This window comes from Oncorhynchus clarkii, chromosome 21 (genome assembly GCF_045791955.1).
Source record: "Oncorhynchus clarkii lewisi isolate Uvic-CL-2024 chromosome 21, UVic_Ocla_1.0, whole genome shotgun sequence".
Lineage (NCBI taxonomy): Eukaryota > Metazoa > Chordata > Actinopteri > Salmoniformes > Salmonidae > Oncorhynchus > Oncorhynchus clarkii.
The window spans coordinates 17,410,376-17,436,228 of record NC_092167.1 but is presented as its reverse complement, the minus strand read 5'-3'; the positions used below and the strand labels follow the sequence as shown (position 1 = coordinate 17,436,228).

General features: G+C 45.7%; 1 protein-coding gene across 1 annotated transcript in view; it reads right to left on the bottom strand.

Moving 5' to 3' along the window:
* LOC139378675 (inositol 1,4,5-triphosphate receptor associated 2-like) overlaps positions 1-7,447 on the bottom strand; it is a 29,781-nt gene extending 22,334 nt beyond the window's left edge. Inside the window, exons 1-4 of the mRNA XM_071121073.1 lie at positions 6,790-7,447; positions 6,197-6,304; positions 5,539-5,719; positions 5,108-5,166 (exon numbers count right to left, since the gene is read on the bottom strand). Of these exons, the coding sequence (XP_070977174.1) occupies positions 5,108-5,166; positions 5,539-5,719; positions 6,197-6,304; positions 6,790-7,441 (1,000 nt within the window). The 5' untranslated portion in view covers positions 7,442-7,447. The remainder of the gene's footprint in view (positions 1-5,107; positions 5,167-5,538; positions 5,720-6,196; positions 6,305-6,789) is intronic.
* Positions 7,448-25,853: the final 18,406 nt, after the last annotated feature.

Below are 25,853 nucleotides of genomic sequence, written 5' to 3'. Positions count from 1 at the left end.
GATTTAGAATTCCTCACAATCAAATGTAGACCGCATTATCTACCAAGAGAATTCTCTTCGATTATAATCACAGCCGTATATACCCCCCCCCCCCAAGCAGACACATCGATGGCTCTGAATGAACTTTATTTGACTCTTTGCAATCTGGAAACCATTTATCCGGAGGCTGCATTCATTGTAGCTGGGGATTTTAACAAAGCTAATCTGAAAACAAGACTCCCTAAATTTTATCAGCATATCAATTGCGCAACCAGGGGTGGAAAGACCTTGGATCATTGTTACTCTAACTTCCGCGATGCATATAAGGCCCTGCCCCGCCCCCCTTTCGGAAAAGCTGACCACGACTCCATTTTGTTGATCCCTGCCTACAGACAGAAACTAAAACAAGAGGCTCCCACGCTGAGGTCTGTCCAACGCTGGTCCGACCAAGCTGACTCCACACTCCAAGACTGCTTCCATCACGTGGACTGGGACATGTTTCGTATTGTGTCAGACAACAACATTGACGAATACGCTGATTCGGTGTGCGAGTTCATTAGAACGTGCGTTGAAGATGTCGTTCCCATAGCAACGATTAAAACATTCCCTAACCAGAAACCGTGGATTGATGGCAGCATTCGCGTGAAACTGAAAGCGCGAACCACTGCTTTTAATCAGGGCAAGGTGTCTGGTAACATGACCGAATACAAACAGTGCAGCTATTCCCTCCGCAAGGCTATCAAACAAGCTAAGCGTCAGTACAGAAACAAAGTAGAATCTCAATTCAACGGCTCAGACACAAGAGGCATGTGGCAGGGTCTACAGTCAATCACGGACTACCGGAAGAAATCCAGCCCAGTCACGGACCAGGATGTCCTGCTCCCAGGCAGACTAAATAACTTTTTTGCCCGCTTTGAGGACAATACAGTGCCACTGACATGGCCTGCAACGAAAACATGCGGTCTCTCCTTCACTGCAGCCGAGGTGAGTAAGACATTTAAACGTGTTAACCCTCGCAAGGCTGCAGGCCCAGACGGCATCCCCAGCCGCGCCCTCAGAGCATGCGCAGACCAGCTGGCCGGTGTGTTTACGGACATATTCAATCAATCCCTATACCAGTCTGCTGTTCCCACATGCTTCAAGAGGGCCACCATTGTTCCTGTTCCCAAGAAAGCTAAGGTAACTGAGCTAAACGACTACCGCCCCGTAGCACTCACTTCCGTCATCATGAAGTGCTTTGAGAGACTAGTCAAGGACCATATCACCTCCACCCTACCTGACACCCTAGACCCACTCCAATTTGCTTACCGCCCAAATAGGTCCACAGACGATGCAATCTCAACCACACTGCACACTGCCCTAACCCATCTGGACAAGAGGAATACCTATGTGAGAATGCTGTTCATCGACTACAGCTCGGCATTCAACACCATAGTACCCTCCAAGCTCGTCATCAAGCTCGAGACCCTGGGTCTCGACCTCGCCCTGTGCAACTGGGTACTGGACTTCCTGACGTGCCGCCCCCAGGTGGTGAGGGTAGGCAACAACATCTCCCCCCGCTGATCCTCAACACTGGGGCCCCACAAGGGTGCGTTCTGAGCCCTCTCCTGTACTCCCTGTTCACCCATGACTGCGTGGCCACGCACGCCTCCAACTCAATCATCAAGTTTGCGGACGACACAACAGTGGTAGGCTTGATTACCAACAACGACGAAACGGCCTACAGGGAGGAGGTGAGGGCCCTCGGAGTGTGGTGTCAGGAAAATAACCTCACACTCAACGTCAACAAAACTAAGGAGATGATTGTGGACTTCAGGAAACAGCAGAGGGAACACCCCCCTATCCACATCGATGGAACAGTAGTGGAGAGGGTAGCAAGTTTTAAGTTCCTCGGCATACACATCATAGACAAACTGAATTGGTCCACTCACACAGACAGCATTGTGAAGAAGGCGCAGCAGCGCCTCTTCAACCTCAGGAGGCTGAAGAAATTCGGCTTGTCACCAAAAGCACTCACAAACTTCTACAGATGCACAATCGAGAGCATCCTGTCGGGCTGTATCACCGCCTGGTACGGCAACTGCTCCGCCCTCAATCGTAAGGCTCTCCAGAGGGTAGTGAGGTCTGCACAACGCATCACCGGTTGCAAACTACCTGCCCTCCAGGACACCTACACCACCCGATGTCACAGGAAGGCCATAAAGATCATCAAGGACATCAACCACCCGAGCCACTGCCTGTTCACCCCGCTATCATCCAGAAGCCGAGGTCAGTACAGGTGCATCAAAGCTGGGACCGAGAGACTGAAAAACAGCTTCTATCTCAAGGCCATCAGACTGTTAAACAGCCACCACTAACATTGAGTGGCTGCTGCCAACACACTGACACTGACTCAACTCCAGCCACTTTAATAATGGGAATTGATGGGAAATTATGTAAATATATCACTAGCCACTTTAAACAATGCTACCTTATATAATGTTACTTACCCTACATTATTCATCTCATATGCATACGTATATACTGTACTCTATATCATCGACTGTATTCTTATGTAATACATGTATCACTAGCCACTTTAACTATGCCACTTTGTTTACATACTCATCTCATATGTATATGCTGTACTCGATACCATCTACTGTATCTTGCCTATGCTGCTCTGTACCATCACTCATTCATATATCCTTATGTACATATTCTTTATCCCCTTACACTGTGTACAAGAGAGTAGTTTTGGAATTGTTAGTTAGATTACTTGTTATTACTGCATTGTCGGAACTAGAAGCACAAGCATTTCGCTACACTCGCATTAACATCTGCTAACCATGTGTATGTGACAAATAAAATTTGATTTGATTTGCTTAAGCCAGTACATGTCCAGATGTCCAGCCAGTCATATGGTCAGATGAAACCAAAATATAACTTTTTGGTAAAAACTCAACTCGTCGTGTTTGAAGGACAAAGAATGCTGAGTTGCATCCAAAGAACACCATACCTACTGTGAAGCATGGGGGTGGAAACATCATGCTTTGGGGCTGTTTTTCTGCAAAGGGACCAGGACGACTGATCTGTGTAAAGGAAAGAATGAATGGGGCCATGTATTGTGAGATTTTGAGTGAAAATCTCCTTCCATGAGCATGGGCATTGAAGATGAAACGTGGCTGGGTCTTTCAGCATGACAATGATCCCAAACACACCGCCCGGGCAATGAAGGAGGGGCTTCGTAAGAAGCATTTCAAGGTCCTGGAGTGGCCTAGCCAGTCTCCAGATCTCAACCCCATAGAAAATCTTTGGAGGGAGTTGAAAGTCTGTGTTGCCCAGCAACAGCCCCAAAACATCACTGCTCTAGAGGAGATCTGCATGGAGGAATGGGCCAAAATACCAGCAACAGTGTGTGAAAACCTTGTGAAGACTTTCAGAAAACATTTGACCTCTGTCATTTCCAACAAAGGGTATATAACAAAGTATTGAGATAAACTTTTGTTATTGACCAAATACTTATTTTCCACCATAATTTGCAAATAAATTAATTAAAAATCCTACAATGTGATTTTCTGGATTTTTTCTCTCATAGTTGAAGTGTACCTATGATGAAAATTACAGGCCTCATCTTTTTAAGTGGGAGAACTTAAAAGAAATACTTTCTTGCCCCACTGTATTTCTTTCATCACATTCCTAGTGGGTCAGAAGTTTACATACACTCAATTAGTATTTGGTAGCATTGCCTTTAAATTGTCTAACTTGGGTCAAACATTTCAGGTAGCCTTCCACAAGCTTCCCACAATAATTTGTTGAATTTTGGCCGATTCCTACTGACAGAGCTGGTGTAACTGAGTCAGATTTGTAAGCCTCCTTGCTCGTACATGCTTTTTCAGTTCTGCCCAAATTTTCTATAGGATTGAGGTCAGGGCTTTGTGATGGCCACTCAAATACCTTGACTTTGTTGTCCTTAAGCCATTTTGCCACAACTTTGGAAGTATGGTCATTGTCACTTAATTGTCCATCCTCATGACGGCATCTATTTTGTGAAGTGCACCAGTCCCTCCTGCAGCAAGACACAACATGATGCTGCCACCACCGTGCTTCACGGTTGGGAGGGTGTTCTTCAGCTTGCAAGCCTCCACCTTTTTCCTCCAAACATAATGGTCATTATAGCCAAACAATTATATTTTTGTTTCATAAGACCAGAGGACATTTCTCCAAAAGGTATGATCTTTGTCCCCATGTGCAGTTGCAAACCGTAGTCTGGCTTTTTAATGGCGGTTTTGGAGCAGTGGCTTCTTCCTTGCTGAGCAGCCTTTCAGGTTACGTCGATATAGGACTCGTTTTACTGTGGATATAGATACTTTTGTACCTGTTTCCTCCAGCATCTTCACATGGTCCTTTGCTGTTGTTCTGGGATTGATTTGCACTTTTGGTATCAAAGTACGTTCATCTCTAGGAGAACGTGTCTCCTTCCTGAGTGGTATGACGGCTGCGTCGTCTTATGGTGTTAATACTTGCGTACTATTGTTTGTACAGATGAACGTGGTACCTTCAGGCATTTGGAAATTGCTCCCAAGGATGAACCAGACTTGTGGAGGTCTACAATATTTTTGCTGAGGTCTTGGCTGATTTCCCATGATGTTAAGCAAAGAGGCACTGAGTTTGAAGGTAGGCCTTGAAATACATCCACAGGTACATCTCCAAATGACTCAAATTAAGTCAATAAGCCTATCAGAAGCTTCTAAAGCCATGACATTATTTTCTGGAATTTTCCATCCAAGCTGTTTAAAGGCACAGTCAACTTAGCGTATGTAAACTTCTGACCCACTGGAATTGTGATACACTTAATTATAAGTTTGTAAATAATTATTGGAAAAATGACTTGTGTCATGCACAAAGTAGATGTCCTAACCGACTTGCCAAAACTAAAGTTTGTTAACAAGAAATTTGTGGCATGGTTGAAAAATGAGTTTTAATGACTCCAACCTAAGTGTATGTAAACTTCCGACTTCAACTGTATATGTCTCTGTCAACACTCACCTGTCAGGTTGTCTCGGAGTCTGACAGACTATACGTCTGTGTCAACTCACCCGACAGGTTGTCTCGGAGTCTGACAGACTATACGTCTGTGTCAACTCACCTGACAGGTTGTCTCGGAGTCTGACGGACTCTTGAGTCAGGTCCTCTGGTGTGTCGTCCCTGTAGTTGTGGTGAAGACAAGGAGACAGACACCCAGAAACATGACATTACACAGTCACAATATCCCAGGCTTACTTACACACACAGCCAGGAATGCAGAGGTTAATGTATCGGTTACCACACTAAAAGTGACAAAAGCTTATCTAATAGACAAGCTCTGATAAGAATATTCAGCTGCAAAAATTGGTATCCATTTGCCCTTGCAACAGAACACATGAATTAGAACACAGCGCCCTCTACAGGAAAACGTGGGACAAGATAACAGGCACTGCTATGTAGTGCACTACGTTTGACCAGAGCCCTGGTTAAAAATAGTGCACTATAAAAAAGGGAAGAGTGCCATTTGGGGGACACAGAAAACCGCTTAAGTACTCGTTCTTTCTGCAGTCATCTATCCACTCCTTCATGATGGCGTGGTAGGTGTCCAGGTCTATGGAGACGTCTTTGTGCTCCGGGTCCAGCATATTACACAGGTCCTCCAGCCCACTGTCCTCAGAACCACGGCTGGTGGTGTGGCGCAGGTAGTCCACGATACAAGACACGTACACCTTACCTGAAGGAGCAGGAGGGGGTCAGGTTACTGTCTTTACCATAGTAATTTACTGGGTTACTGTGGTCAGTCTGTTGACTAGCATGGGAAGAGACCTCCCAAAGCAATCTCCTTCCACCGCCTGAGGTTCTTCAGTAACAGCTTTCAGTAAACAAAACAGGACTGTAAAGAGAACCACCCACAGGGAATCTAGAGCACTTGTACCACGTCATTGACTGCTTCAGAAACAAAGAAAAGAAAGCAGACTTGGCTACACCCCAGTGGAGCAAATTATTGACTGCCTTTTTCTTTTACAAAACATTATCACAGTGAGTGTGTGTGTGAGATTGTGCCTCCTACTGTGTGTGTTCGATACTGTGAGTCTGGATAGAAGAGTGTGTACTTCACAATGTGCTAGATTTGATAATCCCAGTGTACTTCTGTGTTCAATATATATTTGATACTTTGAGAGTTCAGTACTGTATGTGAGTGAGTGCGTACCTCTGCGCTGGGTGTCACAAGCGTGGAAAATGGTGTCTAGTAAATCCTCTTCGCAGATCAGACTGACCTCAGCCATCATCTCCTTCCGGTTCTCAGGGGACATGGCTCCTACACACACACACACACACACACACACACACACACACACACACACACACACACACACACACACACACACACACACACACACACACACACACACACACACACACACACACACACACACACACACACACACACACACACACACACACACACACACACACACACACACACACACACACACACACACACACACACACACACACACACACACACACACACGTTCTGTAACTACACTGGCCAATCGCCAATCCATCAACAGACATTAGCGGCCAAGAAACATGATTGCTCTGTCAGCTGCATAACTTTCCTTGAGGCAAGATAATAAAATGTACATAATGTGTGTGACATATGAAGAGATGGCAAATGGAAAGGAGTGTGTGAGAGGCCTGAGGAATGCTGTGATCAATAATCCACCATTGATATCATTGTCCACTGAGAACTGAGCAGTGCGTTCATAATCCCACAGTGAGTGTGTGTATTCCCCTTACCATCTCCCATGGACAGTCTTTTGACAACCAGGGCTGGGTAAGGCAGCTCACTCTGCAGCAGGTTGGCAGTGGCGTCCGAAGAGCAGAAGTTGAGGTTATAGGACAGCAGGCTATGTGCAGGTGTGTGAGTTTGGGACAGAGATGGGGTCCTGTGCCTCTCACTGCCGTCAGACCCTGTCCCCTCCTCAGGCCGAGTAAACTGGGGACCATGAGAGAAGCTAAAAACCGTGTCTCCAGTCTGGACAGCTGGGGTGGAGCAGATCCTCTGCCATCCTCTCCCTTGCCCTCCTAACCCCACCCCTACCCCCCTCCACTCCCCGGGATTACTGGTGATTGTGAAAGTAGAATTGACTGGGGTTGGGGGGTTCATGGTGGGGTTGACAGGGGTGGAGTTGGGACAGTGGGAGCTCCTGGGAAGCTGGGGTGAACCCTTGGGGGTTAACATCCCCTCCCTCTCGCGCTTCTTCATGATAACTTCCAGGTTGCGGTGCAGGCCGGACTGGGGGCTGTCGTAACTGCTGGAAGTGAATTTTGGGATCTGGAAGGGCGAGGAGGGGTTAACCTCACGGTCGTGCCGCTGGATGGTCTGCAGTTTACGACAGATGCTGTCAACAGGGTTGTGGCGTTGACGATGGGTCACTCCAAGGTCCATGCTGGAGCAGGGGTTGACAACAGGACAAGATCTAGAGAGGGGAGAGGCTGTCATTGGAGACCGACCGTCATTGTAAATATTAATTTGTGCTTAATTGACCTGCCTGGTAAAATAAATCATTAAAAAGGAGACAGGCATAGTGAAAGGAGAGGAATTATACTGATAGTCCATCACACCACATACTTCAAGTTCATCACATTTCAGACATCCCAAATAGACTACAGTTGTTGATTGAGGTTGTTGTAGACTATCTTTCTTGTGTTTCTTGTGTGTATACTATAGGGTTATAGTTTTTAAATGGGAGCAACAGAGAACAGCACACCAGCAGTCTACCTGGATAAAAAACAACGAGCTTACTTGAGCCACTAACTGAAAGAACACTTATTAAATCAAATATTCTGTAAACTAACAAATGTTTCTAAAAACATGAAACTAACAAGAGTGATTGTTACCCTGATATATATTTTGTTGACAAGACAAAAATGTTGTTGCCTTGTGTTATGCAAAATAGCATGACAACGACTACCATGAATAATTGACGCCAATTTTCTTTTCATTTTTTTCAATAAATATGAACGACAGACTGTCGTAGTTTATACTTGCATTTTGATGTAGGCTACTAACCTCTCTTTACCGTGTAGCCTATCTTTTGTAAACGTAAATAGTCCTCGTTGAAGTCTCAATTCGCTTGATAAAGCCTTCAAAGTCAAACCACACTCGGGAAATCAATCAAAGCGCTTGAGCGACGTGAATGCAATTTGAAAGGGACGAGGTAGATCCCTCATCTAAAACCAAGCCAACACGGACCCTATGTGGCCAATAATATTGTTGCATCCCCATTTGATCACAGACCTACAGACTCACCAGTCGAAAGTCAGTTATTTTGCAGTGTAAAAATTCACAATTGGAGATGTGTGATTGGAGAAAGTGGTAAAAACCAACAAATACGTCGTACCACCGGCCACGGGGGTTGTCTATGAAGTTGATTACAGTGCCCTGCTGTGGTGTAAAGTACTTAAGTAAAAATATTAAAGCACTACTTAAGTCGTTTTGGGGGGTATCTGTATTGTACTATTGATAGTTTTGTAACATTTACTTTTACTTCACTATATTCCTAAAAATAACAATGTACTTTTTACGCCATACATTTTCCCTGACACCCAAAAGTACTCGTTGCATTTTGAATGCTTAGCAGGACAGAATATTATCCAATTCTCACACTTATCAAGAGAACATCCCTGGTCATCCCTACTGCCACTGATCTGGTGAACTCACTAAACACAAATGCTTTGTTTGTAAGTTATGTCTGAGTGTTGGTGTGAGCATGGCTATCTGTAAAAAATAAATCAAAATATTACTTTTACTTTTGATACTTATGTATGTTTTAGCAACTACATATACTTTTGATACTTAAGTACATTTAAAACCAAATACTTCTAGACTTTTACTCAAGTAGTATTTTACTGGGTGACGTTCACTTTTACTTGAGTAATTTCCTATTAAGGTATCTTTACTTTTACTCAAGTATGAGAATTGGGTACTTTTTCCACTACTGCTGCACTGCGTTGCTTTGTATCTTTAGCTAATAAAGAGACTGCCCCCTGTCTTTTGATTCGAATAGAATAGAGCTGAGATAACTCTGAAGAATAGAATATCGTGCCAACTAATGCCAAATCCATGTAACTATTTTGCAGTAGACATGCTGTGATCCAATGTAAACATCACACTTCAATGTAAGCTAACGGATAACTTTCAAAGTGTTACTGTTTATATCAAAACAAACATGGTTCTGATGTCTGTGCGATAGTACAATCAATCATTACCAGGGTTATGCATGGAGAAATGTGTTCTAAGAGTGAAGAACAGGTTAGATCACGTCATTTCCTCAGAGAGAGCGTAGAGGCTAGTGACGATCTACACCAAAGGCCCGTGAACTGGTTGGAATATGTTTTGTACAATACAAATTAAAATCTCTCACTCTCTCTGACAAAGTGCGTCTCTTCAGACCCATGCTAAGGATTGGCCCCTTTTTTTCAATTTTCACCTAAAATGACATACCCAAATCTAACTGCCTGTAGCTCAGGCCCTGAAGCAAGGATATGCATATTCTTGGTACCATTTAAACGGAAACACTTTAAGGTTTGTAGAAACGTTAAATGAATGTAGGGGAATAACACAATATATCTGGTAAAAGATAATACAAAGATTATTATTTTTTTTTATTCAATTTGTTTTGTACCATCATCTTTGAAATGCAAGAGAAAGGCCATAATGTATTATTCCAGCCCAGGTGAAATGTATTTTGGCCACTAAATGGCAGTAGTGTATGTGCAAAGTTTTAGACTGATTCAAGCAACCATTGCATTTCTGTTCAAAACGTTGTATCAAGACTACCAAAATATGCCTAATTTGTTTATTAATAACTTTTCATGTTCAAAAATGTGCACTCTCCACAAACAATAGCATGGTATTAGCATGGTATATCTACCATGCTATATGGTATAGCTACTGTAAATTGGACAGTGCAGTCAGATTAACAAGAATTTAAGCTTTCTGCCAATATCAGATATGTCTATGCCCTTTGAAATGTTCTTGCTACTTACAACCTCATGCTAATCGCATTAGCCTACGTTAGCTCAACCGTCCCGCAGGGGACCCACCAATCCTGACGAAGATTATTAACATGAACAGTATGTCCAAGTCTGCAGAGAGAGCCTGCCTGCCGGTAAGAACACACACAGAGAACATAATATGGTATCATACCAACTAAAGTACAATAATAATAGTTAGACACACTGTATTACGTATATCATGTACACTGAAGACTGAAACCCTGTTTAAGACTTTTCACAGCATATTTTGTGTTGAATGTTCTGTCCTCATTCTCTCTCTCTCTCTCTTCCTGGTTGTGTCTTTTGAGACGTCTCTTTATCTTTTAGCATCAACAATGGTATGCTTTATTGTAGTAGGCTTTAATAAACTTAGCATGGAAGACAATATACAGTTGAAGTTGGAAGTTCACATACACCTTAGCCAAATACATTTAAACTCAGTTTTTCACAAGTCTTGACATTTAATCCTAGTCAAAATTCCCTGTCTTAGGTCAGTTAGGATCACCACTTAATTTTAAGAATGTGAAATGTCAGAATAATGGTAGAGAGAATGATTGATTTCAGCTTTTATTTCTTTCATCACATTCCCAGTGGGTCAGAAGTTTACATACACTCAATTAGTATTTGGTAGCATTGCCTTTTAATTGTTTAACTTGGGGCAAATGTTTCCACAAGCTTCCCACAATAAGTTGGGTGAATGTTGGCCCCTCCTGACAGAGCTGGTGTAACTGAGTCAGGTTGTAGGCCTCCTTGCTCGCACACACTTTTTCAGTTTTGCCCACAAATGTTCTATAGGATTGAGGTCAGGGCTTTGTGATGGCCACTCCAATACCTTGACTTTGTTGTCCTTAAGCCATCTCTGCCACAACTTTGGAAGTATGCTTGGGGTCATTGTCCATTTGGAAGACCCATCTGCGACCAAGTTTTAACTTCCTGACTGATGTCTTGAGATGTTGCTTCAATATATCCACATAATGTTCCTAACTCATGATGCCATCTATTTTGTGAAGTGCACCAGACCCTCCTGCAGCAAAGCACCCACACAACATGATGCTTTCACCCCGGTGCTTCACGGTTGGGATGGTGTTCTTCAGCTTGCAAGCCTCCCCCTTTTTCCTCCAAACATAACAATTGTCATTGTGGCCAAGCAGTTTTATTTTTGTTTCATCAGACCAGAGGACATTTCTCCAAAAAGTACAATCTTTGTCCCCATGTGCAGTTGCAAACCGTAGTCTGGCTTTTTTTATGGCGGTTTTGGAGCAGTGGCTTCTTCCTTGCTGAGCAGCCTTTCCGGTTACGTCGATATAGGGCTCGTTTTACTGTGGATAGAGATACTTTTGTACCTGTTTCCTCCAGCATCTTCACAAGGTCCTTTGCTGTTGTTCTGGAATTGATTTGCACTTTTTGCACCAAAGTACGTTCATCTCTAGGAAACAGAACGGGTCTCCTTTCTGAGCGGTATGATGGCTGATGGTCCCATGGTGTTTATACTTGCGTACTATTGTTTGTACAGATGAACGTGGTACCTTCAGGCGTTTGGAAATTGCGCCCAAGGATGAACCAGGCTTGTGGAGGTCTACAATTTATTTTCTGAGGTCTTGGCTGATTTCTTTTGATTTCCCCATGATGTCAAGCAAAGAGGCACTGAGTTTGAAGGTAGACCTTGAAATACCTCCACAGGTATCCTACTACTCCTCGTCAGAGGAGGAAGAAGACCATTACAGAATCACCTACCACCAAAGGACCAAGCAGCGTGGTAAGGAGCAGCGCTATCTGGAGCAGGTGACAACATGGGACGAGATAGAAAGGTGGTCGGTCGACCCAGGGAGAGTGCCGGAGCCCGCCTGGGATTCTCTGGAACAGTGCGAGGAGGGATACCGGTGAATGGAGTTGGCACGGCGATCATGGAAGCCCGAGAGGCAGCCCCAAAAATGTATTGGGGGGGCACACGGGGAGTGTGGCGAAGTCATGTAGGAGACCTGAGCCAACTCCCTGTGCTTACCGTGGAGAGAAGTGGACCAGGCAGGCACCGTGTTATGCCGTGGCTACGGGGAGTATCCAGCCAGGTAGGGTTGTGCAGGCTCAGTGCTCGAGACCTCCAGTGCGCCTCAACGGGTCGGTCTATCCGGTGCCTCTTCCACGCACCAGCCCTCCGATGGCAGCCCCCGCACCAGGCTGTCTCTCCGTCTCCTCACTACAGGTGCTCCCGCCTGTCCAGTGCTGCCAGAGTCGCCCGTCTGTCCTGAGCTGCCAGAGTCGCCCGTCTGTCCTGAGCTGCCAGAGTCGCCCGTCTGTCCTGAGCTGCCAGAGTCGCCCGTCTGTCCTGAGCTGTGTCACGAACCGGCTCAAAGCCCGTAACAAAGGGAGACAACGTGGAGATAAGGAGTAACAAAATATATATTTATTAACTAAAGCAACTAAGGAAAATATACAATGGTGTGTGTAATCAGTAATCAGTAGTGTAAGTGAGTGTTTTGCATGCATGAATGTGATAATGCAGGGTGTTGAAAGGTGCCAAGGCCACCAAGAACCACAACACAATCTACAAAGGTGTCTGCATGGAGAGAGTCTCCTCCATGAATGTGGAAGAGGTCTATTTATCCTGGGAGACACCGGGCCCAGGTGTTTCCCATGAAGCTGACGACCCTCTCAACTCCGCCCACCGGCATCCTAATAAGGAAACAAGAACAAAGACAGAATACGGCAGACAGAGTGGGAGGGTCGTCACATTCCCCCCCATAAAACCGGGGACCAACAAGGACCCCGGAACAACATACCAGCCTCTGCGTCCCAAATTGACACAGCCTCTGCGTCCCAAATTGACACAGCCTCTGCGTCCCAAATTGACACAGCCTCTGCGTCCCAAATTGACATAGCCTCTGCGTCCCAAATTGGTGAGGGTTTATGTGTTCACACCTCCACCTGCACCAACCAACCTCCTCCTCCCCAGACCTCAGCAACCTTTGCGTATAGGAAGCTATATTTAAGAGGAAAGAAGAACACAAGACCAGGAGGGAACAGACAGGAAAGATAGAACATGACAACCCCCACCAACCCAACCAGACTTTCGAACAAGGCTTGAATACGGGACAGATGTTCTTCCCAAGTATCTGCATATATCACTACATCATCCAAATAAACAGCGCACCCGGTCAGACCTGCGACAACCCTGTTCATAAGTTGCTGAAAAGTCGCAGGTGCATTACGCAAACCGAAACTCATAACCGAATATGAGTACAGACCAAAGGGTGTAATAAAGGCAGAGATTTCATGTGCCCTACTCGTAGGTGGCACCTGCCAATAGCCTGTTAACAGGTCAAATTTGCACAAACTTAGCTGCACCGACTTGATCAACAGTCCTCCATCCGAGGAAGAGGAAAATAATCTGGCTTTGTGACACTGTTTACCTTATGGTAGTCTGTACAAAATCGGTTTGTTCCATCCGGTTTACTGAACAAGATACAGGGAGAAGATAATTTTGCTCAGTGTACTGGCGCACCACTGTATATGGACCTTGAAACTTGGCTTGAAAAGGAGAACCAACAATTGGCAGCAGAGCAAGAACCTGGTCACCCGGACTAAAGTGACGAGGCTCAGTTCGGCGATCAAATATGCCCTTCATCCTCTCCTGTGAAGATGATAACTTCTCCTTAGCCATTTCACTGGAAGCGTACAGGCGTCGCCGGAAATCACACACATACGATAACAGGGACTGAGGAGGCTCGGGAGACTTCCAGTCATCCTGGAGAACAGATAAAAGTCCACGCACCCTATGTCCAAACACAAGGTCATTTGGACTGAAACCCGTGCTCTCCTGTGAAACCTCCCTAGCGGCTAACAGTAACCAAGGCAACCACTCCTCCCAATCTCTATCCATCTCAGTACAATAAGCTCTCAACAAAGACTTAAGTGTTTGATGGAAACGTTCCAGTGCTCCTTGACTTTGCGCGTGATAGGCGCTAGACAAATTGTGTTTAATATGGAGCTGTTGCAGAACCTAACTAAACAGATTAGAGGTGAAATTAGATCCTTGATCACTCTGAATGACCTTAGGGATTCCAACCAATGAGAGAAACTGAGTCAAAGCTTTTAACACAGACTTAGTCGTGATAGATCGGAGAGGATAGGCAGCAGGAAACCTAGTGGTCTGACACATCACAGTGAACAGGTAACTGCTACCCTTTTTAGAACGAGGCAGAGGACCCACACAGTCAATAATCAGATACTCAAAAGGTTGGCTGAGTACAGGAATAGGAAACAAGGGTACCGGCTTAATAGCTTGATTAGGTTTACCAGTTAATTGACAGGTGTGACAAGTTTTGATAAAATCAGAAACATCCCTCTTTAATCTAGGCCAAAAGAAATGTCTTAATATGCGATTGTAGGTTTTCCTCACCCCCCATATGTCCAGCAACGTCGCTGTGAGAAGTTTCCAACACCAACTCACGAAACTTAACTGGTACAACAACCTGACTAATTGCCTCCCCCAAAAAACAACTATCATGAGACACCCACTTTCTCATCAGAACATCCTCTTGGAGAAAATAGCCATGGGCGACATCTCCCAACTGTTCTACAGGCACAATTTGGTCACGCAACTCTTCCAACGTGGGGTCATCCTGTTGTGCATTGATTAGATCTGAGCGGGTTACAGATAACGGGATAACAGGGAAAACAGTGACATACTTCTTTGTATTATTATCATTAGTCGGCGCAGTGACCAGTTCGCCGCCGCTCATAGAACGTGTCACTGCACACTCAAAGAACACCTCTGGGAAACTCTGTACACTCTCATCAGGAATCCCAACAAATGACGGCTTGGTGGAAACCACTAGAGATGGAAACACGACAGGCCATACACGCTCACCAGCCAAGTTATTCCCAAGGATAACGTCGATACCCTCAATAGGCAACGAAGGACGCACCCCCACAACAACTTCACCCTTCACCAATCCACAATCCAACATCAGTTTATGCAATGGAACTGACAGAGTGTTCAAACCTATTCCCCTAATTAGAACACTATTCCCCGAATCAGTCTCAGCAGAAAAGGGTAACACAGACTCCAACACAAATGATTCAGAGGCACCTGTGTCTCTCAGGATCTTCACTGGCACTAGGTCTTTACTTCCTAACATAGACACAAAACCTTCCGTAATGAAAGGTAAATAGTCTGGATCAATATGGACTTTCACATTCTCCTGGGCCTGAGGAAATTAGTCAGGAGTGAACTGATGTGGAACAGGTGCAGCTAACGCGGTAGGCTTAGATTTAGCGTAAGCACCCTTTGACCTGAAAAATGGACATTCGTTTTTCCAATGACCTGAACCTTGACAGTAGTGACACTCCTGCCCAAAGTCAGCTTTGCCATGGGAGTCAGGCTCAACCCTAGTTGAATAGAACTCTCCCCGTGAACCAAAGTATCTCGGTGAGCGAAGCCCAAATCTATCCAACCAAATCTATCCAAACGCCCCCACTCTTTCCGAATACGGGGCTCTGCAAAGACACTTTTGTGAGTCAACACATACTCGTCCGCCAAAACCGCAGCTTCAGCGACATTCTTTACTTTCTGTTCGTTAATATACGTGGCAATACGATCAGGAATTGTGTCCTTAAATTGCTCTAACATAATCAGATCACACAGCCCTTGGAAAGTCACAACTGCAGAGGCGGAACACCAGCGATTAAACTGTAAAGATAATTGTCACACAAACTCAACATGAGTCTGCTTATCATCCCTTTTTAAAGTTCTAAATCGTTGGCGGTAAGCCTCAGGGACCAATTCATAAATCTGTAACACAGCTGTTTTGACTTTATCATAACTGGCACTGTCGGCTACACTAAGAGCTGAATATGCTTCCTGCGCTTTACCAGTCAGCACCCACTGCAACATTAAAGTGCGGTCAAAATCAGGCCAACTCCTAGCGTCAGCAACAGGCTCAAACAACTAAAATAATGTCTCAGGGTCCTTTTCATTAAACTGAGGCAATAACCGTAAGTTCCCAACAATATCAAATGTCTCTGGGGCACGACCAAGAGGAATTACCCCTAGGTAAATCTGGGTCACCTTCACAGAACAAACTCTCCCCTGAGATCTTTCCTTCCCTAACCAACTCTATACGTTCTTGTTGCAACTTGATTTTAGCACGCTCCATATCTTGTTTAAATGCCAATTCCTTTTCAAACTTTACACAATCATGCTCTAGCTTCTCACGATCATGCTGCCGATCATGCTCTCTCTTCTCACGATCATGCTCCAGCTGTAACAGAAGCAGTTCTTTCTGCTGTTCAAAAAGAAGGCTACTAGGACTAACCGATGGAATGGCCATTGTAACGTTATGAGGAGACGACAAGTCCTCAGCAGAGGCTGGCCCAGTGTAACTTCAAGAATACCCCTCTCCATCAGATTGGCCTTCAATATCAACCTAATAGAATTCTTTAAACGTTTATCACTAATTTCAACCTTGTAGTGTTCAGCGATCTTCAAAAGCTGTTCTTTAGTACCTAAATCTAACAATTCCTCTGATGGAAAGCGAATTAACTCATCTACATAAGACGCCATAGTCACAAAAAAAAAAAAAAAAAAAAAACTCTTCCCCTCTGCTGAGCACACCAGACCACAACCTGAGAATTGACAATCACCCTGAGCACCACAGAAGAGAGATAAGATACGGAGCTTCCCCAAAACCTACAATAACTCAACCCTAGTCTTCGCCGCTGGCAAGGAAATAGAACTCCCCAGCATGCTGGCAAATTCCACCAAGCCACGGATGTGCCCCCGAGACAACTGTTCAGTCCACAGACACCACACAAAAATAACAAACATTAACCATGTCCAACATATTCCAAAAAATGAAACATGTCGCTAAGCCTATCAGGGGAAAAAGGCTATAGCTCCAGGTAGCAAGTTCCACTACCCTACCCAAATCTCCCACCGAGGTATACAGCCGATTACTCACCTCAGACTGACGTCCCAACAGAAAGTAGAACAAACGTTTCCAGGCTAGGCAGGACCTGGAAACTAACCATTATCTCTCTCCAACGCAGCACACAACCCAAACAACAAAGGCAAACAATACTGGACCTATCAAACTCAAACAAAATATGCAAACCAAACACGTACCTCCACGGTCTCCCAAACCAATAGTTCAAAGATCCCGGATGAGCCCCCACTTGTCACGAACCGGCTCAAAGCCCGTAACAAAGGGAGACAACGTGGAGATAAGGAGTAACAAAATATATATTTATTAACTAAAGCAACTAAGGAAATATACAATGGTGTGTGTAATCAGTAATCAGTAGTGTAAGTGAGTGTTTTGCATGCATGAATGAATGTGATAATGCAGGGTGTTGAAAGGTGCCAAAGCAAACAAGCAAAAGGCCACCAAGAACCACAACACAATCTACAAAGGTGTCTGCATGGAGAGAGTCTCCTCCATGAATGTGGAAGAGGTCTATTTATCCTGGGAGACACCGGGCCCAGGTGTTTCCCATGAAGCTGACGACCCTCTCAAATCCGCCCACCGGCATCCTAATAAGGAAACAAGAACAAAGACAGAATACGGCAGACAGAGTGGGAGGGTCGTCACAGCTGCCAGAGTCGCCCGTCTGTCCTGAGCTGCCAGAGTCGCCCGTCTGTCCTGAGCTGCCAGAGTCGCCCGTCTGTCCTGAGCTGCCAGAGTCGCCCGTCTGTCCTGAGCTGCCAGAGTCACCCGTCTGTCCTGAGCTGCCAGAGTCGCCCGTCTGTCCTGAGCTGCCAGAGTCGCCCGTCTGTCCTGAGCTGCCAGAGTCTCCCGTCTGTCCTGAGCTGCCAGAGTCTCCCGTCTGTCCTGAGCTGCCAGAGTCGCCCGTCTGTCCTGAGCTGCCAGAGTCGCCCGTCTGTCCTGAGCTGCCAGAGTCGCCCGTCTGTCCTGAGCTGCCAGAGTCTCCCGTCTGTCCTGAGCTGCCAGAGTCTCCCGTCTGTCCTGAGCTGCCAGAGTCTCCCGTCTGGTGCTGCCGGAATCTCCCGTCCATTCGGGACCCGTTGCTAGGGTCCCCAGTCCGAGGTCGGCGGCTCCAAAGACTATGGTGGAGTGGGGTCCACGTCCCGCGCCAGAGCCGCAACCGCGGACAGACACCCACCCAGACCCTCCCCTAGGGAGGGGGGGGGGGATACTGTCACGTTCTGACCCTAGTTCTTTTGTTATGTCTTTGTTTTTGTATGGTCAGGGCGTGAGTTGGGTGGGTTGTCTATGTTTGTTTTTCTATGAGTTGGTATTTCTGTGTTTGGCCTGGGATGGTTCTCAATCAGAGGCAGCTTTATATCATTGTCCCTGATTGAGAACCATACTTAGGCAGCCTGTTTTCACCCTTGAGTTGTGGGTGATTATTTTCTGTGTCTGTGTGGTCCACACGGAACTGTTTCGGTTTTTGTTATTTCACGCTGTTATTTTGTATTTTTCTGTGTTCTATTAAAAGTATCATCAACACTTAGCACGCTACGCATTGGTCCTCCGATCCTTCCTATTACTCCTCGTCAGAGGAGGAAGAAGACCGTTATAGAAATAATCTTTTTTTAAGCAATTGTTGGAAAAATTACTTGTAGATGTCCTAACCGACTTGCCAAAACTACAGTTTCTTAACAAGAAATTTGTGGTGTGGTTAATTACTCCAACCTAAGTGTATGTAAACTTCCGACTTCAACTGTACATTTAATATATAAATGAGAGAAGAATAGTAAGTGAAAAGCCATAAACAGCAGGGATAATCCAGGGAGGAAAACCTGTTTGTTGTATATTACAATGCATATTATATACTGAACACAAATATAAACGCAACATGCAACAATTTCAAAGATATGAATGAGTTACAGTTCATATAAGAAAACCAGTCATTTTAAATACATTCATTAGGCCTTACAGATATGCCTCTGTTGGTCACAGATACCTTTAAAGAAAAAGGTAGGGGCGTGGATCAGAAAACCAGTCAGTATCTGGTGTGACCACCATTAGCCTCATGTGGCGCGACACATCTCCTTGGCATAGAGTTGATCAGTCTGTTGATTGTGGCCTGTGGAATGTTGTCCCACTCCTCTTCAAGGCTGTTCAGATTTGCTGTATATTGGCGGGAACTGGAACACGCTGTCGTACAGGTCGCTTCAGAGCATCCCAAACATGCTCAATGGGTGACATGTCTGGTGAGTATGCAGGTCATGGAAGAACTGGGACATTTTCAGCTTCCAGGAATTGTGTAGAGATCCGTGCAACATGGGGCCATGCATTATCATGCTGAAACATGAGGTGATGGCGGTGGATCTCATCACGGTATCTCTGTGCATTCAAATGGGAAGCAGCTTATTGTAGAGAAATTAACATTCAATTCTCTGGCAACAGCTCTGGTGGACATTCTTGCAGTCAGCATGCCAAATGCACGCACCCTCAAAACTTGTGTGACCAAACTGCACATTTGAGAGTGGCGTTTTATTGTCCCCAGCGCAAGGTGCACTTGTGTAATGATCAGGCTCTTTAATCAGCGTCTTGATATGCCACGCCTTTCAGGTGGATGGATTACTTTGGCAAAGGAGAAATGCTCACTAACATAAATATAAACAAATTTGTACACTAAATTTGCGAGAAAAATGTTTTTTTGTCTGTATGGAAAATGTATGGGATTTTTTATTTAAGCTCTTGAAACATGGGACCAACACATTACATGTGTTTAGATTTTTCTAAAATATTTTATGAGATTGGAGAACACATTGGGAGGGATATTAGACTGTTCCTCCATACAGGATATTTCCCAGTATCCTTTGTTTGCGCTTATGGACCACTCCATTCAATTCAAACCACAGGTTTTCAATGGGGTCAAAGTCCAGAGACTGAGATGATAAAAATGATTGAACATATCTATATTGCTTAGCATTATGTGTTTTGAGATGGCAGCTGTAGCATAAGATGACACATTTTATATAACTGCATCACGCCGACGGGATGTTCTGTTATTCGCATGTCGCTCTTATAACCAGCCTGTCTATTTATTGGTTGCCTACCAATGGCTCATAATAACTACAAAGGTTAATCAATGACGTTATTTCACAGTATTTACTGCATGATCACATGTTAAAATAGCTTGTATTATATAATCTCATCGACCACCATTATTGTTATGATTATTATGCCTGTTATTATTATATGATTAGGCCTTTGCTTGTGGAGTAATGGTAGCCTAATATAAATGCAAGCCTTCAGTTCACCTAGCGACAGACTACCGTCTTGCTGCAGGTAAAATGAGCTCCTGTGCTGTTGCTGAGCAGAGCAGGGAATTCCACCCTCACAGACAATACCTATTCCTATCCTCATTCAATTTACGTTAGCAAATCTCAATGTGCTTTCCAACAACCCCATCTCTCCCTGCTCCCCATCCCATGCTGTTACCAGTTATAATTTTTAAATATCTAACCCTGTTACTCTCTCATTGTCTGAATACACTGCCCGAGTGTGAATGTTTTAATAAGCTTAGGCTTATATGTAGTTGATTACATCCCATGTAAAGTTGTCATCTATATAAAGTTGTTTACAATGTCCTCCCAGGGCTCCGGTAAAGATGTATCCACCAGTAGTGGCATGGAAGACAATGTCCACATAATCGTTTACCCGATGGTACAATGTGCATAGTAATGAGCATTATTCCTCGTTCATTTCAAGTGTGTGCAAAGGCATGTGGTACAGCAATGGTATTTTAATGTGGAACAGTTCAGATATTGCACATATTGCATAGTACACTGCTACATTAGTGAATTTATATTGCATGTAAAACTGCAATCACAAGACATTTGAAGCTTGTCAGTGTATGGCAAACTGTAGACGCCAGTCCCTCCAACTGCCCATTTCAGTGTGGGGAATCAGATGAATCACTTGCCTTCAGCGAGGAGCCCAGCTGCACCATCTTGATGTTTCCTGGATATGATTCTGATATTCATAAAACCTCCCCTGGTTGTCAATCAAAAGGTCCAGGTCACACCAACAGCATGGTCACCTGCCCCCACAAACATGGCTCTCCTAATGCCTCTCAGTCCATTAGATCAACAACAACAAAAACACATCCCCCTACAAAAACAACAATACGTCCGCCTCAGCAAAACGGAATCAAAGAAATCCACCTGAGATCCTGAGATGTTCGTCTTATGGATCCATGGGGGTTAACTCCTTCTGAGGCCCCTCGTTTGGCTTGTGCTCCCCAGACCCCTGTGCTAACCACATACTCAATGTTGTGGCCCTTTGTGGCCCTCCGAGAGGTATAGAGAAAGAGAAGGATGAGGGCCCTGGTCTATCTAGGAGGTCCTGTGTCGTCTCCGCAGAGAATCCACTTTCCCAGATAAAGCTAAGCACCACCTGTCAATCAGGCTGTGACCTGTGATCTGCCGCAGGCTTTTAGCTCTGATTTACTCTGCTCTCTAACGTTGCACAGGGAGGAGACAGCCAGGCAGGCGGCAGTCGCAGGTGTTGATTTGGTGATTAGGAGAAAGAGAGGGGGAGAGAAAGGGGTGAGAACGAGAAAGAGAACGAGAAAGAGAGAGAGTTGTCATGGGCTGTGCAGGACCGTTTTAAGATGAAGACATTCACAGCTGGATTAAGCCTGTTATTAATTCATCAATGTCTGAGAAAATGGCCTCATGGATGCTACATCCTCATAATTGCATCAGGTCTGTAGTCTTGAACGACAAGCACCTCTGTAGTACTGTATCTGAGCCTAGCTTGTGTACGCTATAGACCCCTGTGTTGTTACTGTACACACGTGTAGGAATCTGACTCCTGTTTTGTGACCCACCTGAGCTGGATGTAGAGTATTTATAGATTGGTAATCCCTGACCAATGGAGCGTGTGACGTTACGCTGAACATGGATTACTTGAAACTCATTCACCTTACACATCTAAGTCGTTGTCAAGCTCGTCTGAATGAATGGACCAAGGCGCAGCGTCCTTAGAGTTCTACATGTTTAATAAATATGCAGCTCCACAAAAACAGAAGATCCCACCACAAACGGACCAAGCAGCGTGGCCAGGAGGAGCAGACATCTTGGACATGGGAGGATATCTTGGACGGTAAGGGATCCTGGAAGTGGGAGGAGATCCTGGCCAGAAAGGATCGCCTTCCATGGGAGCAGACGGAGGCAGCGAGGGAGGAACAACGACGACACCGGGGTTCGCGACCACGACGGAAGCCCGAGAGGCAGCCAGGGTTTGGCGGAGGTGGTTGGCGGAGCCAGAGTTTGAACCAGAGTCAACTCCCCGTACTCACCGTGGTGAGTGTGTGACCGGTCAGGCACCATGTTTTGGTGATACGTACTGTGTCTCCAGTGCGCATCCACAGCCCGGAGCGTTCTGTGCCTGCTCCCCGCACTTGCCGTGCGAAAGTGGGCATCTGTCCAGGATAGGGGGTGCCGGCTCAGCGCAACAAGTCTCCAGTGCGCCTCCTCGGTCCAGGATATCCTCCGCCGGCTCTATGCGCTGTATCTCCGGTGTGCCTTCACAGCCCAGTGCGTCCTATGCCAGCTCCCCGCACTTGACGTGCGAAGGTGGTCTTTTGTCCAGGACGCGTTGTGCCAGCTCTACGCTCCAGACCTCCAGTGCACCTCCACGGCCCAGTATATCCTGCACCGGCCATACGTACTGTGTCTCCAGTGCTCCTTCACAGCCCAGAGTGTCCTGTGATAGCTCCCTGCACTTGCCATGCGAGGGTGGTCATTTGTCCAGGACGCGTTGTGCACTACACTCCAGACCTCCAGTGCACCTCCACGGTCCAGTATATCCTGTGCCAGCTCCATGCACCCGGCCTCCAGTACGTGTCTCCAGCCTGGTATGTCCTGTGCCTGCGCCACGCACATAGCCTTCAGTGATGATCCATGGCACGAAGCCTCCAGTGATGATCCATGGCCCGAAGCCTCCAGTGATGATCCATGGCTCGAAGCCTCCAGTGATGATCCATGGCTCGAAGCCTCCAGTGATGATCCATGGCCCGAAGCCTCCAGTGATGATCCATGGCCCGAAGCCTCCAGTGATGATCCATGGCCCGAAGCCTCCAGTGATGATCCATGGCCAGGAGCCTCCAGTGATGATCCATGTCCCGGAGCCTCCAGTGATGATCCATGGCCCAGAGCTTCCAGGTGCCCAGTCCGGAGCCTCCAGCGACGGTTCCCAGTCCGGAGCCTCCAGCGACGATCTACTGTCCGGAGTCCCCGGCCACGATCTACGGTCTGGAGTCCCCGGCGACGATCTACGGTCTGGAGTCCCCGGCGACGATCTACGGTCCGGAGTCCCCGGCGATGATCCACGGTTCGATTCCTCTGGTGATGATTCCCGGCCCGGAGCTTCCGGCAACGATCCCCGCACCAGAGGTGCCACCGAATTTGGCGGAGCAATGAGCGGAGCGGGGTCTGCGTCCCGCACCGGAGCCGCCACCAAGGGTAGATGCCCACCCGGACCCTCCCCTATAGTTTCAGGTTTGCGGCCGGAGTCCGCACCTTTGGGGGGAGGGGGGGTACTGTCACGCCCTGACCTTAGAGATCATTTTAATTCTTCTTGGTTAGGTCAGGGTGTGACTAGGGTGGGCAATCTATGTTCTCTATTTCTTTATTGGCCGGGTATGGTTCCCAATCAGAGGCAGCTGTCTATCGTTGTCTCTGATTGGGGATCATACTTAGGCAGCTTTTTCCCACCTGTAGTTTGTGGGATCTTGTTTTGGTACTGTGCTGTTTAGCCCTACTAAACTTTACGTTTAGTTTGTATTTGTTGTTTTTTCAGTGTTCATTGAATAAAGTAAGATGTACGCCTACCACGCTGCACCTTAGTCCGATCCTTCCATCGACAAGCGTAACAGTCGTGCTCTCTTGTGCTATTACATTAGTTAACAGAGTTATCAGGATCTCTGTAAATGTGCCTATCTCAGATTCTTCACAGCAGGTCAGACGTGATTTGTCATGCAATGCACTTCTTAAAAGATGTGTGTGAATTCTAATGTGTGAAACTAATGACAAGATATAGTCACTAGAAAATGTACATTATTTTATCCAATTTTATCACACTGAAGTTTTAAAATATTGATATATCCGATTCATGGCTGGGTAAGTAAATGGCGATATTAGGCCAAAACATTGGTAACCAAAGCTGTAGTCAGTGACGTGTGACTGTGAGAAAGCGAGAGAGTAATCTGACAGTGCTCTCTCAGACTGTTGGCCAGCACTACCCCTCTGTAATCTGAGATTACACAATGCTGCAACAGGTCTGCATTTACGCGGGCAGCCCAATTCTAATCTTTTGTCCTTTATTTGGTCTTTTGACCAATCCCTTTTTCAGAGCTGATTGGTCAAAAGACCAATTAGTGAGAGAAAAAAAATCTGAATTGGGCTGCCTGTGTAAATAAATGCAGTCCAGGAAGGGTAGATCTGAGACAGGCCTAATCCAGTCAGGCACTGAGAGCAGCCAACCACAGCAGAGCATTTGCCTTTTTGCTACTGATCTAGACTAATATTTACCTCCACCCTCATGGTTAATGTTAGGATTGGGGGAGAGTTATCTGATCCTAGAACTGTGGTAAAGGCAACTCCTACACTGAGAGCGGTTGTGTCAGGTGTCCTCTGTGGTTGTTTGTTTATTGAGTGGCTCATGTTCCTAGAAGTTAAAAGCCTGGAGTGTCCTCTACTGGCCAGCAGGAGAATTGCAGAACTCTGAAGCACCTGATGAGATACAGTGCATTTGGAAAGTATTCAGACCCCTTGACTTTTTCCACATTTTGTTACGTTACAGCCCTATTCTAAAATCAATTAAATAGTTTTCCCCCCTCATCAATCCACACACAATATCCCATAATGACAAAGCAAAAACAGGTTTTTAGATATTTTTTGCTAATTTATTAAAAAATAAAAATAAAACTGAAATAGGGAAAGGGAAAGGGGGATACCTAGTCAGTTGTACAACTGAATGCCTTCAACTGGAATGTGTCTCACATTTACATAAGAAATCAGACCCTTTACTCAGTCATTTGTTGAAGCACCTTTGGCAGCGATTACAGCCTTGAGTCTTCTTGGGTATGACGCTACAAGCTTGGCACACCTGGCTCTGTCCGGATATACTGTCCCCGTCCATACAGCCAGCTGGATGCTCAGTACATCGCGCAGACAGGAATACAGAACTCTCTGGGAGAAAGAAAGGCGGTGTTGTATGTTTCATGATTAACTACTCATGTTGTGATTGTGATAACATACAGGAACTCAAGTCCTTTTGTTCACCTGATCTAGAATACCTCACAAATCAAATGCAGTCCGTATTACCTCCCAAGAGAATTCTCTTCGGTTATAGTCAGTCGTGTATATTCCCGCTCAAGCCGATGCCACGAAGGCCCTCAAGGAACTACACTGGACTTTCTGCAAACTCGAAACCACATATCCTGAAGGTGAACTGCTCCCAAGGACTGTGGGTTCTCGTTCTCCGTGGCCGACGTGAGTAAGACATTTACCCTCGCAATTCTGCCAGACCAGACAGTATCCTAGCCACGTCCTCAGAGCATGTGCAGACCAGCTGGCTGGAGTGTTTACGGACATATTCCATTTATCCCTGTCCCAGTCTGCTGTCCCCACTTGCTTCAAGATGTCCACCACTGCTCCTGTGTCCAAGAAAGCAAAGGTAACTGAACTAAATGAACATCGCCCCATAGCACTCACTTCTGTCATCATGAAGTGCTTTGAGAGGCTTAGTTAAGGATAATTTCACCTCCACCTTACCTGACTTCCTAGACCCACTATATATTTACATACCACCCCAATAGAT